General features: G+C 38.8%; 4 protein-coding genes across 4 annotated transcripts; all 4 read left to right on the top strand.

The window, feature by feature from the left end:
* Positions 1-531: 531 nt before the first annotated feature.
* Positions 532-1,684, top strand: LOC127515774 (histone H3). Its single transcript, XM_051899828.1, has one exon. It carries the CDS (start codon positions 645-647, stop codon positions 1,053-1,055), a length of 411 nt encoding a protein of 136 aa, XP_051755788.1. The 5' UTR covers positions 532-644; the 3' UTR covers positions 1,056-1,684.
* Positions 1,685-1,930: 246 nt separating this feature from the next.
* Positions 1,931-2,242, top strand: LOC127515668 (histone H4). Its single transcript, XM_051899551.1, has one exon. It carries the CDS (start codon positions 1,931-1,933, stop codon positions 2,240-2,242), a length of 312 nt encoding a protein of 103 aa, XP_051755511.1.
* Positions 2,243-3,150: 908 nt separating this feature from the next.
* LOC127515789 (histone H2B-like) lies at positions 3,151-3,616 on the top strand. Its single transcript, XM_051899844.1, has one exon. The coding sequence runs from the start codon at positions 3,196-3,198 to the stop codon at positions 3,568-3,570; it is 375 nt and encodes a 124-aa protein (XP_051755804.1). The 5' UTR covers positions 3,151-3,195; the 3' UTR covers positions 3,571-3,616.
* Positions 3,617-8,750: 5,134 nt separating this feature from the next.
* On the top strand, positions 8,751-17,241 carry LOC127515760 (serine/threonine-protein phosphatase PP1-beta catalytic subunit). The gene is made up of 8 exons (XM_051899814.1): positions 8,751-8,917; positions 12,202-12,333; positions 13,764-13,994; positions 14,130-14,234; positions 14,319-14,390; positions 14,464-14,615; positions 14,699-14,833; positions 16,769-17,241. Exons 1-8 carry the CDS (start codon positions 8,866-8,868, stop codon positions 16,871-16,873), a joined length of 984 nt encoding a protein of 327 aa, XP_051755774.1. The 5' UTR covers positions 8,751-8,865; the 3' UTR covers positions 16,874-17,241.
* Positions 17,242-18,320: the final 1,079 nt, after the last annotated feature.

The raw sequence follows: 18,320 nt of genomic DNA, 5'->3' as shown, positions 1-18,320 counted from the left end.
TTTCATCTGATAAAGAGCGCTTTTCTTTGTTAATATTTAATACTACAAACGCAGTGGGTGAAATAAAAATAACCCATAAAAACAAAATGTTTATTCTGCATCAAAAATTACAAAATAAATAGCAGTTGCAAGATGCGTTTTAGAGGCATGAGTCTCTAATGTGTTTGATAGAGATCATTATGATTGTTTAGAGACACATTAACGCCCCACAACCCATTCTATAAATGAAAATATAGTTGTCTAGCGTGCTGCTGACCAAAAAGCCCGCCAAATCCAAGTAAACATTAAACACAGTAGTAACGCATTTTATCTGATAAAGATCGCTTTTAATAACATGCAGTGGGTGAATAATCAGAAAATGACTTATCAAACAAATGAAATGTTAGATTGTTCTGTGTGGGTATTTACATATACAATATTAGCAGCAAAGCGTCTTGAGCGGGAAACCCTCCGCTTGTTTGAAAAGAGGAAACGCGCAGTCATTGGCTAGCGGTCATAAGCACACGTCACACACTAGCCAATCACAGGCCTCTACACCCCCTCGCGTCACCAGAGCTCATGGCCGCGCAATGCTTTAAAAGCAGGAGTGTAACATAAAGCCGCATTTCCAGCACAAGCAGGACAGAGAGAAGAGAAGTTCAGCAATGGCAAGAACCAAGCAGACCGCTCGTAAATCCACCGGTGGTAAAGCCCCGAGGAAGCAGCTCGCTACTAAAGCAGCGCGGAAGAGCGCGCCAGCCACCGGCGGCGTCAAGAAGCCCCATCGTTACAGGCCCGGGACCGTGGCTCTCCGAGAGATCCGCCGTTATCAGAAGTCCACCGAGCTGCTGATCCGCAAACTGCCTTTCCAGCGGCTGGTGCGAGAAATCGCTCAGGACTTCAAGACGGATCTGCGCTTCCAGAGCTCCGCTGTCATGGCCCTGCAGGAGGCCAGCGAGGCTTATTTGGTCGGTCTGTTCGAGGACACCAACCTGTGCGCCATCCACGCCAAGAGAGTCACCATCATGCCCAAGGACATTCAGCTGGCCCGCCGCATCCGCGGAGAGCGCGCTTAAACCCGCATCAGCGCATCACACCCCAACGGCTCTTTTAAGAGCCACCAAAACTGATCTGAATGAGATCATTTCCATCAACAGTTATTACAGAAGTTTTGGCGTTTGTGTCAAACCAAAGTGTCAGATCAATATCTACAGATTATAAAACATTTGAGGGTTTTTTTTTGTCCCCCTCCATTTAAACTCGTTATCACTTAGAGAATTTAAAATGATGACTTACCTGTATAATGTGAAATAATGCAATATAGAGTAACACATTTTGAGTGAGTACATGCCTGATAAATTATTTAATATCTAAACTTTTAGTAAACACTGGATAGCATTTGTTTCACATAATTTTAAAAATGTTTTTTAAATGTATTCAGGGACAATATTATATTAATTTAAAATACATGCAGACAGTGAAGTTGTGAAAGTATCGAACATAATCCTGCATTTTAGCACTATAGTTTAACATTAAAATAATTCTGTCTGGGTCTCAATTGTTTGGCATTTCTAAATTTCCTTTACTAAAGAGGTAAAAAGAACAACATTCATGTACAAACACAAGCAGAAACAAGATATAACACAGATGTGCCACAATATAATCATTTTACTTTAATATCCCTCTTTGTTTACTTTGTTGAGCTTTCAGTGTGAACTAGTAAAACTGTTAATTATATGATCTTTGTGAAATAAATGTTTATGAAACTTAACTTAAATTGTAAACAAACCTCCAAGGTGATCACGTGATCTGGCTATATTTGAGGGGAGGGGCGTGTTGCGCCATGTGACATGACGCTGGTTTCTGTCAGGTCCTGTAAGCAAGTGTAAAAGACCTCCTTGTCTGATTCGCCATTCATTCGTTATCATCGTCTGAAAGAATTCAGTGAAACATGTCTGGAAGAGGTAAAGGCGGTAAAGGGCTCGGAAAAGGAGGCGCTAAGCGTCACCGTAAAGTTCTGCGCGATAACATCCAGGGAATCACCAAACCCGCCATTCGTCGTCTGGCTCGCCGCGGCGGCGTCAAGCGCATCTCCGGGCTGATCTACGAGGAGACCCGCGGTGTGTTGAAGGTGTTTCTGGAGAACGTTATCCGCGATGCCGTCACCTACACCGAGCACGCCAAGAGAAAGACCGTCACCGCCATGGATGTTGTGTACGCGCTGAAACGACAGGGACGAACCCTGTACGGCTTCGGAGGATAAACATCTGAAACCAGGAGAAACTACAAACCCAACGGCTCTTTTAAGAGCCACACACTCTGTCACATAAAGAGTTATCAAATAATATTGATGATTGATGTGTTATTTAGACATGAACAATAAAACGCTTGAGTAAACCATGAAAATATGTCATAAAGTTAATGGCTTCTTAATAGTTATTTTAACGTTGTTATGAGTAATTTCTTTTTCATAAACTTTATAACCAGAATAGTTTCAGAAACTCTTCTCTGAGATTAAGGTCTAGTTTCACAGACAGTGTGTAGACTAAGATCGTAAATTAGGACTTTTAATTATCTTATATAAATATGCCTTAGAATTACTTACTGTTGTGACAAATCAATGACACTGACATATTTTCAGACAGGACAGCACAAGTTTCAGTTAAAGCTTAAACATGTATTTTAGTCTAGAACTGGCTTTAATCCTCGTCTGTGAAACTGGGGTTAATTGTCTAATTTGTGTCTAATAAAGTGGCTTACAAAATAGACAAATCTAAACATGACCAGCAAATGGGCTTTTGTTCAGGAGACTTTTTGGTATTTTTTTTATTAATCATTCTTCCCTCCAAAATTCTCTCAGTGTGTCTATATGGAGTTTTCAAACAACACAATCCTGCAGAATATTTGTCTTTTCAAAATCCGATTAAAACGAAAATAAAGAGCGGGAAATGAAACAAAGGAAACTGGGGGGAGGGGTGTCGCTCAAACGGTTGGCGGTAGGCGGGGCTATCATTTAACAACCTTTGATTGGCTCTCATTCAGCGCGTGATGCTTTGAGTTGTCCAATGAAATACGAGTTTATGGGTGTGGCCTATGAAAACAGGCAATCAGATTATTCCCGTCTCTCTTTGAAAATTAGCATAAGGTAGTGAATAAAAGGCTCTGTTTCGCTCTTGAGTTCACATTGATTAGTCAGTTTTGCGATCATTCAGCATCATGCCTGAACCAGCCAAGTCCGCGCCTAAGAAGGGCTCCAAGAAGGCCGTCACGAAGACCGCCGGTAAGGGAGGAAAGAAGCGCAGAAAGTCCAGGAAGGAGAGCTACGCCATCTACGTGTACAAAGTGCTGAAGCAGGTTCATCCTGACACCGGCATCTCCTCCAAGGCGATGGGCATCATGAACTCTTTCGTCAACGACATCTTCGAGCGCATCGCCGGTGAGGCGTCTCGTCTCGCTCACTACAACAAGCGCTCCACCATCACGTCGAGAGAGATCCAGACCGCCGTGCGTCTGCTGCTGCCCGGTGAGCTGGCCAAACACGCCGTGTCTGAGGGCACCAAGGCCGTCACCAAGTACACCAGCTCCAAGTAGAGTCCCCGAGACTCTCACAGACCCAAAGGCTCTTTTAAGAGCCACCCATCTACTCCGATAAAAGAGCTTATGATTGTTAGAATTTTTTTTATATATATAATTTCACTTTTGTTTACTTGAGTGCTTGTGAACTGTACTGCATCTTCCATTTTATGCAATTAAAGTGCATCTGGTAAAATTATGATTTCAAAAGGACAAACCTAAAATACATCAAATGTTCTATGTAACTTTTCAAATTTTAACTTATTAGGGAAAACAAAAACAAGTGAAAAATACTTCTGAAACACAAATGTATTCAATACAGTAATGTATTAAATTACATACAGGTACAGAAACATTCTTTTAGTTTAAGTCTTAAAAATTATTTGAATTAGGTGTCATTTTCATTTCACTTGAATGTTCTGTTAATCTTCTCAGGGCTGGGTGATATAAACTAAGTCTTAAAACTTTGTGCAAGTGAAACACATTATCTCAATAATAAATACAGCCGTAGTCGTCAGGGTTTGACCACTAATGGCCCATAAGGATGATTAGAGATCTTACATGGTTTTTACTGTGAAGTCCATCTAGAGTCAGTGTGGATTCATATTCAACATTTAAAATTAAATTAATCACACTTCATTGGACCTTACAGAACAACTAAATGTGATGATATCTGCAGCTCAAAACCTTATTTATTTTTATAATTTATTTCTATCATATGTGTAGCCATCTAATCTTTTACATTTGTGTGAACTGCTGAGTGAAAACTCTGTAGAAACTATAATATAGTATAATCCTGGAATGCAGAAATATTACACCAGACAAACTGTCATACGTTAGAAAAAGTAAATAAATGGAATCATTCTCTGAGATTGTGCTGTTTATATGATTACTGCAGTTTAACACATACGTGTTTGTTTTATTCACAACAGTAAATAAGTGTATCCAGGTGATGTTAGAGGATATGTGAGTAAATCCAACAGAGACGCATATCACTTTTCAACTTCACCAATTATATGGTTACAGCATTATTAAGGATTTTCAGTTGTAGCGCCCCCTATAGGTGCAGTGTTGATGTGATTTGGTGTGCGTAGCTACTCAAAATGTCCTACGGTCTGTGTGTATTAGGTTTTGTTGTGGTTGGACATTGCAAGAGAGATAGGTCAATTAATGAAAAATGAGGGACGCCAGGCTGAGTAATCCACTAATAACGTTGCAATGCTTAATTAAAAATTTTTAACGGCACTCTCCAGCTGCCGTGTGCCTTTTTTGGTGAAGATCGGACCAACGGCCTCGGAGGAGTTCGAAAAAGAATGTTTTTCAGAAAATTCAAAATGGCGGACATTTTTTATAAACGGAAACTAAATCAGAGATATACGCTGTGTACGAAATCGCGTAATGAGTAGGTACTACATTTGAATTTGAATTTACTTCACGACCGTTAAAAAAGTACATTTTATATAGTATGAATACAGGTGCTGGTCATATAATTAGAATATCGTAAAAAAGTTCATTTTTTTATTGTAAATTATTTTAAAAAATGAAACTTTCATATATTCTAGATTCCCTACATGTAAAGTAAAACATTTCAAAAGGTTTTTTTTTTTTAATTTGTTGATTAGAGCGTACAGCTAATGAAAGTCCAAAATCCAGTATCTCAAAATATTAGAATATTTACATTTGAGTTTCATTAAATGACCATCCCTACAGTATAAATTCCGGGTATCTTTTGTTCTTTGAAACCACACTAATGGGGAAGACTGCTGACTTGGCAATGGTCCAGGAGACAATCATTGACACCCTCCACAAAGAGAGTAAGTCACAGAAGGTCATTACTGAATGGGGTGGCTGTTTACAGAGTGATGTATCAAAGCATATTAAATGCAAAGTTGACTGGAAGGAAGAAATTGGGTAGGCAAAGGTGCACAAGCAACAGGGATGACCGCAAGCTTGAGAATACTGTCAAGTAAAGCTGATTCAAACACTTGGGAGAGCTTCGCAATGAGTAGAATGAAGCCGGAGTCAGCGCATCAAGAGTCACCACACTCAGACATCTTCAGGAAAAGGACTACCAAGCCACTTCTGAAACAGAAACAACGTCAGAAGCATCTTACCTGGGCTAAGGAGAAAAAGAACTGGACAGTGAACAGTGGTCGAAAGTCCTCTTTTCAGATAAAAGAAAATTTTGCATTTCATGTTGAAATCATGGTCCCAGAGTCTGAAGGAAGACTGGAGAGGCACAGAATCCAAGCTGCTTGAAGTCTAGTGTGAAGTTTCTGAAGTCAATAATGATTTGGGGGGGGCCGTGACGTCTGCTGGTGTTGGTCCATTGTGTTTTATCAAGTGCAAAGTCAATGCAGCCATCTTCCAGGAGATTTTGGAGCACTTTATGCTTCCATCTGCTGACAAGCTTTATGGAGATGCTGATTTCCTTTTCCAGCAGGACTTTAGCACCTGCCCACAGTGCAAAAACCACTTCCAAGTGGTTTGCTGACCATGATATTACTGTGTTTTATTGGCCAGCCAATATGCCTGACCTGAATCTATGGGATATTTTCAAGAGAAAGATGAGAAACAGTCGATCCAACAATATACAGATGATCTGAAGGCTCAATAGTGCCTCAGCAGTGCCACAGGCTGATCACTTCCATGCCACACTTCACTGATGCAGTAATTTGTGCTAGGAGCAAGTCATTTGCTGTAATATGTCCTGCCGATCAAGTATTGAGTGCACAAAAGAACATACTTTAAAGAACTTGAACTTTTCTGTTTTGCAAATCCATTTTTTGATTGATCTTAGGAAATATTCTAATATTTTGAAATACTGGATTTTGGACTTTCATGAGCTGTACGCTCTAATCATCAAAATTAAAAAAAAAAACTTTTGAAATGTTTTACTTTACATGTAGGGAATCTAGAATATATGAAAGTTTCATTTTTAAAAATAATTTATAATAAAAAAATGAACTTTTTGATGATATTCTAATTATATGACCAGCACCTGTATAGTATAATAATATGAAAAAAATTCTGACGTACTACATGCGCCATGTTGTCTATGTCATGTGACCTACCAGCGTCAGTTGCGTCGCTTCACTACCATTCATAAACTCTCTCCCTTTTGCCTACTGTTTTTCATCTACTACATAGTAGGGAAGTATTTGATTCCAGATGCAGCGATACATTTTGTAGGGCTTGACTAAGGGGTAAAAAATCAATGTTGATTCTAGCTATAAAGGCCCGTTCACACCAAGAACGATAACTATAAAGGTAACTATAACGCTGACTGTATTTGTGTCCACACCAACGAACGATAACGGTCTGTTTATTCTAAGCTCACGCGCTGCGGTTTCAAAGTGTGTACAACATGTCCTTGTTGCATTTACACGGCTTTAACCAGCAGATGTCCTCAGCTATGTTTGGAGTGAATAGCTAGTGTAATCGATCTAATCTAACAGTGAATTTAGCTGAAGAAGTCAATATAGTGGAATAAAAACAACATCTTTTTCACTGCAACTTCAAAGGAAGCAAGACAATGTTGTCGAAACTAGCGCTGGACACCTGAGGTAATTTTGTTACACTGTTTGCTAGCCTGGCATAATGATCTCATCGTTAACACTTCTCGCCATTTATTCCGAGGGTGTGAATGATTGTTTTCCATATATCCATTTTCTTTAAATCATCCTTGAGAAGGGGGTTTGACTTGTCAAACAGTGGTGGCTTTTTCTGGACCTCGGCAATAACTGCCATTTTAAATGTGCAAGCCCTTACATTACAACAGATTCTGATTGGCTGTCAAGTGTTTTATTGTTCAACAGCAGGAAAAAATAGTTCTGAAAGTGATCCCAATGATATCGTTTCTCTATATTGATATAGCTGTGGTGTGGACAGTGCTATTCTTTTATATTTAGAATGATTTTTAGAACTATATCTTTATCGTTATCTTTATAGTTATCGTTCTTGGTGTGAACGGGCCTTAAGGGTTCCAAAGTTAGGACCCTAAATGCAAATAGCCTTAGTATAGCGCCACCTAGTGTCGGACGAGTGTGTGCTGGAGTAGCGGTGCATGATTGGGAACATCCTGCCAATTTTGGGGTCTCAATAATTTTCGATCTCTGACACTCATACACTTTTAATAGACAATATTTTGTCACTAAACCAAATTGTTATAAATTGTACAAAATCTTACAGATTCATCTAATATGAACGCTCATCAGATTAAAAAAGTGGAAGAACTTTCACCTATAAAGAGTTGGAGAAGAGTCCGAGCAGGTCAGTTTGTCTCCCTGTAGTTTGTCAGTGGCAGTTCTCGCATCTCTACCTGTAATGCAGGTGCTGGTGACGTTTAAAAGCCTCGATCACAGGCTGCTGATCTACACACTACATTTACATAATCCAGCATAGATCTTTTCAAGGCCACATACATTCTCACTGATGAGCAGCTTGATCTCTATCGCCTACACTGTAAAACATCCTGTCTTTCTAAGCCCAGCCCAGATGAGAAAAAGTAAAGCAAAAGTAACCAGTGTTGAGGTTAACTCATTACAAGTAACGCAAGTTATGTAATCAGATTACTTTTTCAAGTAACTAGTAAAGTAACTCATTACTTTTTTTTTACATTTACAATATATCTGAGTTACTTTTTCACATTTATTGACTGACAGCTCTCCTGTCGCCATGTTGACAGAAATAAAGTGCAGAAGTGTTGAACTTCCTCCTCCTGTATCCTATTCTTCTTTAATCCAGAATGGCAGCACAGCTGAAAGGTTTGTTTGAGTGGCGCCCTCTACTGTACAGGAGTAAATATGCATTTCCTTCAGCTATTCATTTCACTTTTGGTGTAAAAGGGCCTTAACATTAGCCAAAAATAGACCTTGTTTTGTTGTTATTAAAAAACAAACAAGCAAGCCCAGCCCAGGTGAGAATGAATAACACAAATGTAATGTAACATATTTATTTTCATAAAAAATGACTACACATTTTTGTCATGGCAGTGTTTTAAAAAAGAAATGACTCAATGGCTACACGTATGTGGACAATGCATGCCTGTAAAATGCTAAAAAATAATTAAAAAAAACATTACATGGAAATATATTATGATACGTTACTTTAATAAATAAATAAAACTTTCAAAACTCTTGACAGATTTTTTTTGTGTAGTGTTTTAGACGCAAATACTGATGCTGTCATGGAATGACTCGAGTGTTTCGGTTGACTAAAGCGCGTAACAGTCTATCTGAAGGTCAGGGAGACTCGGGCACCCGCGCGTCGGGCGCGAGCAGCGCGCGCTCTGAGGGCGGTTGTCAGTCAGTCATGGCGGAGGGGGAGCTGGACGTGGATTCTCTGATCTCCAGACTGTTGGAGGGTGAGTAGCGCTCATCTTCATCTCGTCTCAGTCTGCTCGACTTCAGATGAGTCTGTGTGGTCGAGTTTGAGCGGTTCATACGGTCACTCGAGCGGGTTTGTGACCGAAAGGCCCGTGTGTTTGTGTTCAAACATGTCTGCTCGGCCTGCGACAACAAACGCCGCGATCCGACCCCAATATCAGATGATTTCACCGCGATATCAGTTGAATTAACTTTAGTGTCACATGATTAGTGATTTCGGCAGGTATTTTGTGTTTTAGTTCGGGATGAGAGACGTGATTCATTGAGTTTGTTTGCGTGTTTGTGTGTTATTAAAGTGTGTGGCTCGTTCCTGTGGTTGTGAATCTCCACTACAAGTTTAAAATGTCAAAATTCGCTGGTTAAAATGATAAACTCGTTGTATACTTTACGCCGTTGTGTGTCTGAAAGTTGAAATAATTGTCATGTATTGCAGTGTCTTTAACAAACAAGTGCTGAATCAGCGTGTTTCTGTCCTTGCACTCGATTTAATGTTTATTATCACTTGTAAACATATAAATTATTCGTCTCTGGTTATTTAAGCTGTTGTGTGTCCTCACACTGTTTTGAAATGACGTCACGCCCCGCCGGTGACGTCAGCAAAACAATATTGGAGTTATTTGAAATATGTTGTTCTTTACTGTGTGACGTAAACACAAGCAAAAGCCATGTCCGGTCTTTTATGGCAAGGTATAGAGAAAATGATCTAATTTTATAAGTGGTATTATATGTAAAAATGACAAAAATCGTCAGTATGAATTTTCTGTCAAAGCTTTAGTTCATTCTGCCTTCATTTACTCACCATCATGCCACTCCAAACCTGTATGACTTTCTTTATTTGTGGAACACCGAAGATATTTTGAAGAACGTTGGAAACCAAACGACTCCGGAGCCCGCTGACGTTCACTGTGTAGACGACAAACACTGAGACTCTTCTCAGAATCTCTTCAGAACAGAGAAAGAAAGTCATACAGGTTTGAACGACACGAGGTAACAGTAAATGATGACAGAATGGTCATGATTGGGTGAACAATGGTTTTATTCAGCATTTTCAGTCATAAATATTTCATTGTAAATTAATGTCACTAATGACCGTTGGATATTCAGAATAATGTTTAAAGTCACCATGAAACCGAAGTTGCGAAGTCTTCCCTATTGTGACGTATATCCGAGTGAAACGCTTCTCAAACAAGAACAAATGTAGGGCGGGGCTTGATTTTGTCTGTGGAGAGTTGATTGGATGGTTGAAATTTGCTATTGGTGGATCTCAAGTGAGTGACACATTGCCCCGCCCTCATCATCAGAGAAGAGAAGAGATGTCGCTGCAAGAGGGAGGAGAAGATATTCTGATTCAAGATTACGAGGAACATGAATTTAACACAATGATGTGAACAGATTTATTCAGAACAGAGAAAGAAAGTCATACAGGTTTGAATTTATAATAAACTACAATATTCCATTAAAAGAAAAAAAAGAGAAAGATGAAGAATTGTTCAGTTTGACTTCACGGTGACTAAAAGTCTGTTACACGGTTGTGTGTGTGTAATCAGTGTGATCTAATATCTATTAAAACTGTGTGCAGCTGTTTCAATGCACATCTGTGTTAGTGCTCTGTGTGTGTGTGTGTGTGTGTGTGTGTGTGTGTGGGAGGGATTCTCCAGAGATCTCCACAAAACCTTTATTCCACACAAGACCTTATTTGGTTGCGTGCACAGTGGGGAAAAAGAGATCTGAAAATAGCCGGGACTGGTTTTCATCAGAGCCAGAAGAGGCTGTTATAACACACACACACACACACACACACACACACACACACTGATTCCTTAAGACGAAACATACTGGCTGAGAACTTTACACTCTTACGTAATGTCAGCGACAGAGATGGATGAACTCTATTACAGAAGCTGCTGGTGTAGTACAGACGGTATATGAACTAACAGCATCAGTAAAGAAGTTTGTACTGCTTCTCCTCGTCTACTGAATCATACAGTAGTTCTGTGATGGACAGGCCAAAAGTTAAATCATTGTGTGAAACCTGATGTCACCTGATGGAGTTTGGGTTCCTTGCTGCTGTCGCCTTTGGCTTGCTTAGTTGGGGACACTTGACATTTGACTTGACATTTGATATTCAACAGTGCTTTGATCTGCCTGCATTGACACTATTCTTTTAAGAGCTGCTGTGTAGCCAAAATAATGTACCAGTTATCAATGTAAAGCTGCTTTGACACAATCTACATTGTAAAAAGCGCTATATAAATAAAGGTGACTTGACTTGACTTGAAAATGTTCTCCACCCAGAGACCCGCAGGTCCTTAAAAAAAAATTTACGTTTAGTTTAAGCACATTTAAGGCCATAAAATGTTTTAAAATATCATTTCAAAAGGTCTTAAATTTGGGAATGGAAAACTAGGAATCGTTTTATAGCTTAATGTGATTATTAAACTTCACGATAATCATTTAATTATTGCTCGTTCTACAGGCTCACAGTTTCAGAGCAGTTCGCAATCACTGAATACCGCATTTTTATACTATGCGTCTGCTCATATTGAATTATGACAATGTTTACTTTATAATGTGTATATATTATATCTGCGACCTCGTCGCTTTCAAGTGATGCCGTTTTCTTTAGAATTTATAAGTGCAGCTGCTTTATTTACAGAGGTACCCGGGGTAACCGCTATATTTCAACAACTTTTTTTTTGTTAACTTGTTGTTTAAATCATAATTTTTACAATCATTTTATGATTGATTGTGTTGTGTGTGTGTGTGTGTGTGCGCGTGTGTGTGTGCGTGTGCATATGTTATGCCCATATAAGTTCATCAGTGTGAGGCTGAGAGGAGCTTTATGTGATTAATCACACACACACACAGGGCTGTTCTCAAACAGGTCCTTTATTTATGTGTTTCTGGTTTGACTGGCTCCTCCAGACTGATGTGTGTTACAGTGTCTGAAACTTCCTGTGCGTTTGTGTTTATCTGTTTGATCTGTCAGCTGATATTTTGAGATAAGCAGCATCTTCTGAGCCATTCTCAGTTGTATGGTTTAATTTAGTGTGTGATTTGGAAATGATCTTCTGTACATTTCAGTTATCAAATGCTTTCATTACATGATATGCACATCTGACACAAACACACACACACACACACACACACACACACTCAGTGGTTGGTATCAGTTAGTAAAGTAGTATGTTTATGATAATGCTGGCCTGGAGTTTACAGAGTTCTGATGTTGGCCTCTGATGGTTTTGTGTGTGTGTTTCAGTGCGAGGATGCCGTCCAGGGAAGATCGTTCAGATGACGGAAGCGGAGGTTCGGGGTTTGTGCATTAAGTCGCGTGAGATCTTCCTCAGTCAGCCCATCCTGCTGGAGCTGGAGGCGCCGCTCAAGATCTGCGGTGAGTTTCCTTCAGTTTGATGTAATTCTTAAGTCTGTGCAGTGTTCACAACTGCCCTTTGTAAAAGTTATAGTCGTTGTAAAGCAAAGGTACTGTACATTTTTGTTTAACACAAAATATATATTTTACAAAAATAATTCTCTAAAATTGCTATAAAATCAAAGCCGAATGTCTTACCAAGATGTGTCCAAACTTGAAGTTGATTGTCCTGTGAGATTTTGTTTAGGCAATTTACCAAAAATAGCCACCGTTTGTTGTGTTCTTCTGTCACAAATGAATATATTTCTGTCACAATATCACTTCTTTCACTAAACAGTGGTCAAATATGGAATCTCGAGTCTGAGACCTTTCAACGACATGTGTTTTGTCAAGATTAGAAAAAGAAATATACAATAATGCAGTAAATTTTCTAAAAAGTGAAACATGTCTCCGGAGTCATGGAGTGCCCTTCCATGAAACCAATTTCAAAAGTGTCACAGCTTACCCCGCTCCCCTACAAAGTCATGAATTCACAGTCTTCATGCAGTCAGCAGCTTTGATTTAAATCTCAGAAGTATAGATAATGTAACAGGACTCGAAATTAACTTTTTTACTTGGTAGGACTGGTGCTCACAACTTCAAAAAGTTAGGAGCACCAGAAAAAAATGTAGGAGCACCACAACTAATAGTTAATAGCTACTAGAATTTAAAAAAAATAAAAAAAATATATATATATATATATATATATATATATTTTTTTTTTTATTTTTTTTTTTTTTTTAGGGTAAGATTAATTTATTCTGAAGCAATATTCTCATCAGTGTTTTATCAGCTTTGACAGATTTAAATCTGCATATGTGTGATATGTGATTAATTCTTAAATTTGACCAATAAATTCAGTTATAATAATAAGACACTATAGGGCTGTTACCAATTAAATTAAATCATTTACACTGAAGAATTACAACTGCATTAAATAATATATTGAGATTGTTTTAACATTTTATTATTTTATTTTTTTTTGAATATGCAAATAATAAATGTTGGAAGGAATGATACTTTTAAACATGAAGCTAAACTGCCAATGGGTGGCGGCTTAATGAGTGAGTCATTGAGTCATTCGTTCAAATGATTCGTTCAAATGGCTGATTCGTTCAAGAGTGAGGCAGTTGTTTATGAATGGGTCATTGAATCTTTGACTCAACCAATTCGTTCAAAACGCTGAATCATTCAGACTGACACGGCCGAGTGTTTCCGTGAGATACTATGGTTCTGCTGTGATCTTTGTTTGGAACTATTTTCGCTTAAATTTAGGGAGCATATGCCACCAAAATGGTCACAATTTCGAGCCTTGATATAATGATTCAGATCTATGATGTAAATCATTTTATTTAAGACACGTGTGATGGTGACTCATGTTAAACACACGTGATCTGTGTCTCCATCTCCAGGCGATATCCACGGCCAGTACACAGACCTCTTGAGACTGTTCGAGTACGGCGGTTTCCCTCCGGAGGCCAACTACCTGTTCCTGGGCGATTACGTGGACCGAGGGAAGCAGTCGCTGGAGACCATCTGCCTGCTGCTGGCCTACAAGATCAAATACCCAGAGAACTTCTTCCTGCTGCGGGGGAACCACGAGTGCGCCTCCATCAACCGCATCTACGGCTTCTACGACGAGTGTGAGAGACCTGAGACGCTTCACACAATAATAATTCACATTTAGCCTGTTTTCAGGATCATTTATCTCACTTCATCTAATGACACGTAAGCACATTTTCAGTCATATTTTTAAACTGTTGTTTTTGTTCCTCCAGGCAAACGCAGGTTTAACATCAAACTGTGGAAGACGTTCACCGACTGTTTCAACTGTCTGCCGATCGCCGCCATCGTCGACGAGAAGATCTTCTGCTGTCACGGAGGCAGGTTTCCACGGCGGCGCGCTTACTGACGGAAATAATCGATTGTACTGAAGATGATTTAAACTGCTGTTTCTCCTTCCAAAGGTCTTTCTCCAGATCTACAGTCAATGGAGCAGATCAGACGCATTATGAGACCGACGGACGTACCTGACACAGGTACACAAACACACTCACACCTGACACAGGTGAACGCTAGGGTTGTGACGGTGAGGAAATGTGTGTGTTTCAGGGCTGTTGTGTGATCTGCTGTGGTCAGACCCGGATAAGGACGTTCAGGGTTGGGGTGAGAATGACCGCGGCGTCTCCTTCACCTTTGGTGCTGATGTGGTGAGCAAGTTCCTCAACCGCCACGATCTGGATCTCATCTGCCGCGCGCATCAGGTGACAAACCTCTCGCCGTTCACGTTTATCACTCAAATCCACAATATTACTAAATATTAAGAGTCTTTTTTCTTGTTTTGCAGGTGGTTGAAGACGGTTACGAGTTCTTCGCCAAACGGCAGCTGGTGACGTTGTTCTCTGCGCCGAACTACTGCGGCGAGTTTGACAACGCTGGAGGAATGATGAGCGTCGACGAGACTCTGATGTGCTCCTTCCAGGTGTCACATGATTTACCTTCATACGGCCGAACTAATGGAACTGAACACGTTTCACCACAAATCAAAGAAATCATGTTTTGCACAAAGAAAATGATGCTTGAGGACAGTCTGAGCATCAATAACCACAGCACAGTCTCTAACTCGTTCCCTCTAGCGCCACCAACTGTCCGAAGTTGCCACTTATGCCAATTACTTTTGAACTTTAAGGGCTAGAAACAAATCCGATTTTCACCAAATTAGGCTTACAACATCTTCAGACCATGCTGGCAGAATGTTATGAAATGATTTTTGATAAACCCATTCAATAGCGCGACAACGAATCTAATCACGTCAAAATGGACGTGAGGCTGTATCTATGATTTGGCGTATTAAAATAAAACTTGGTACCTGTCATCACAAGCATGATTTGAGAGTACATGAACTGTTTTGGCACAGCACCACCTAGTGGTCAGGAGATATGAAAAAGGCTATTTTTGCTTATAACTTCTAAATGGTTTGGCCAGAAATCATAATACTGATCTCTCTTGATTCAGTGCAGCGTTCTGAGTCAAATTATACCCAATTTTCCCATATCAGCCATTTTGAACTTTTTTTTTTGCCCTGAAGATGCTGAAAAAATTTCAGAACAGTGTCACCTTGTGGTAAAAATTTATAATGACATTTTTAAAAAAATGTAATAGCTTGATTAATTTAGCCTATTTTAATGAAACTGGTCGTGGTAAATTCATTGAGTCATACAGAGAACAATGATACCAATTATACTGTATTTGGTCAAACTTGCTCTCCGCCATTTTGAATTTCTTGGAAAACCTTCTTTTCCAAACTCCTCCTAGACCGTTGGTCCGATTCTCACCAAATTTGGCTCAGATCATCTTCAGACCATGCTGGCTAAAAGTTATTGAAATCTTTTTGTTTAACCAAACCGTTCTCTAATAACGCATGAATAAATTTATGATGCCAAGCTGATTCTGATGCTGCAACTCTGAAATGCTTTGGCACATTAACACCAAACTTTATATGTCATTTTCTCCTCAAACTGACCACACCACATCAGTTTGGAAACAGCGCCACCTATTGGTCAAATGTAATAAGTAATTAAATCATATTACTAGTGATTACATTTGATATTACAGCCATTTTGCCTAAAATAATCTAAAAATGTCTTTACTCATTGTTGCAGTTGGTCTGATGCTTCCAGCCATTGTGCCTTTTTTGAGTTTCCTAAATTGCTGCTAAATTTTGTAAATTGTATTTATATATAATGGCAGTATTTGCTGAACTGCCTGTAATGTATGATGTTGATGACAATGGTAATAAATTTTATTACAGTAAGAAAAGTCCATTAACAATCATCAAGAATGAGAAATTCAAAAATGTTCATTTGTCATGAAAATAATGTCACTAAAGCAAAAGATTATATTGGTCAAAATATTATTTATTTACTTTGATTTTGGAGAGAAATGTGACCTGGACGTGTTTTTGTGAACTCATCAATAATTCTTACGGGAACGATTCAAATTCATATGAACTGATTATCATCACCCTGCACTGATCAGAGAACAGTTTCACTGAATGTTTCTTCATTCAAATCACATTAATATGGAAGCACATTTCTGCCACATGAGCTTTGGTAAATCATAATTATGACAAAAGAAAGTTGAAATTATGAGAATAAAAAGTGGAAATTAGGAGCCATAATTTAAACTTTTTATCATTATTTATTTCATAGTTTTGACTTACCATCTCAAGACTTGGTGTGTCAATTCCAACTTATGTCAAAATTATGATTTTTTGTTATCATGTGGCAGAAATGGCCTTCTGTACATTGATTTATATATCGCTTTATATAATACAGGTTGTTTCAGCTAAACAGGAAAAAACAGCGTCGATGTTGATGTTCTTCACGTTAAACCCTGGTTTTGTTGTTTTCCTCAGATTCTGAAGCCGTCAGAAAAGAAGGCGAAGTATCAGTACGGCGGGATGAACTCTGGGCGTCCCGTGACTCCGCCCCGAACGGCCACGCCCCCTAAGAAGCGGTGAATGAGAAGTGAGGGGGCGGAGCTACAACACGCGTGAACCGGCATGAAGACTGTCTTGAAAATACAAATGTAGTTAAAAACACGTTTTTTTTTTTTTTTTTTCCTGTTGAAGACATATTTTATTTCCTTTGGTTTGGTTTGACCCTGAGCTCACTGTGTGCTGCTTTGATTTGCCTCTCCCATGTCTGTACCGTCACGTTCTTCAGAGTGTTTAAACACATTTCATTTTTTCTCGCTCTGCATCTAATAACAGGAGGATTTACATTGACTGTCTTTTCTAGTTAATCATTTCACTCTTCGAGTCCTGTTTGAGTCAGACAGGTTCATAACATCTGGATTTTCAGTAAATAAAGTTTAACAAACCTCTGACGTGCCAGTATGTTTTTAAGAATGTGTCCATTCATAGACACGACCGGTTCATATGCTAATAACACGTACTCAAGAGTGAACTTCACTGCTGACGGAGAATACGTGTTTGTGCGTATGGAGTACTGGGACATACTCTTGATTCTTGTTAATTAAAACTCATTACTTGAACAACTGAAATAAGCCAAAGAGAATCTGTTGTGCAAAATCATCTTGGACTGCTGAAGGATCCCAGTGGCTTGAAGATTTCTGTGACGTTTCAAAGTTTCATTGGGAAACATGCAGTTACTGTACAGGAAATGTTCTCTCTAAGTTATGAGCAAAAGTTCTTCCAGTAACAAAGTTCAAAGTTAACTGTTTTTTAATGTTCACAAAACATTTGCACAAAAACATCCATCTTTGAACCTTTTTCCGAAATGTTTTAGATTGTGTAATGTTTTTTTTTTTTGTTTTTTTAATGTTACTACTTGTTTCAGAACGTTCAGAGAACATTCAAAAATAACCTTCCCATAATGTTTGGAGAATGATAAAATGGAAAGTTCCCTGAACCAAGAATTATTATTATTTTATTATTTTTTTTTATATAAAAACTGGAAATTTAGGACATTCAGAAATAACCTTTTCATAACTTAATGGGAACGTTCTTATAATATTGTTAGCTAGGCTGATGTGTGCAGTCGTAACATCAAAATAACTCAGGGAATGTCTATTAAATTATGTATTACATGAATAACACTTCCAACGTTTATCAATTAAAGTTTTACACTAAATATTAAGCATGCTAGCAAACCAAAAGCGTGTAATTACATGAAACCGGTCGAGTTTCATTGCTCTTCCTTACGTAAAGCACTTTATTACAAGTTGTTTAGATTCTTACTAAATTATTACTATATTATGTTTTCTATATTGACACGACGCAGCGTCAAACTCTTTAGCATTAGTCCCAAACGCATGCGCAGATGCAAACTTGCAAAATAAACTGGAAAAAAGTACAAGCCTTTCCATGCGAGTTTAACGAACTAACGCGTTAATCACGATCCTGCATACGAACACAAACATTGTGTGAATTTTGGAGGCAGATT

The sequence above is a fragment of the Ctenopharyngodon idella genome, chromosome 7 (assembly GCF_019924925.1).
Source record: "Ctenopharyngodon idella isolate HZGC_01 chromosome 7, HZGC01, whole genome shotgun sequence".
NCBI lineage: Eukaryota > Metazoa > Chordata > Actinopteri > Cypriniformes > Xenocyprididae > Ctenopharyngodon > Ctenopharyngodon idella.
The sequence above is the reverse complement of the archived record's forward strand: the minus strand, read 5'-3'. Positions and strand labels throughout refer to the sequence as shown.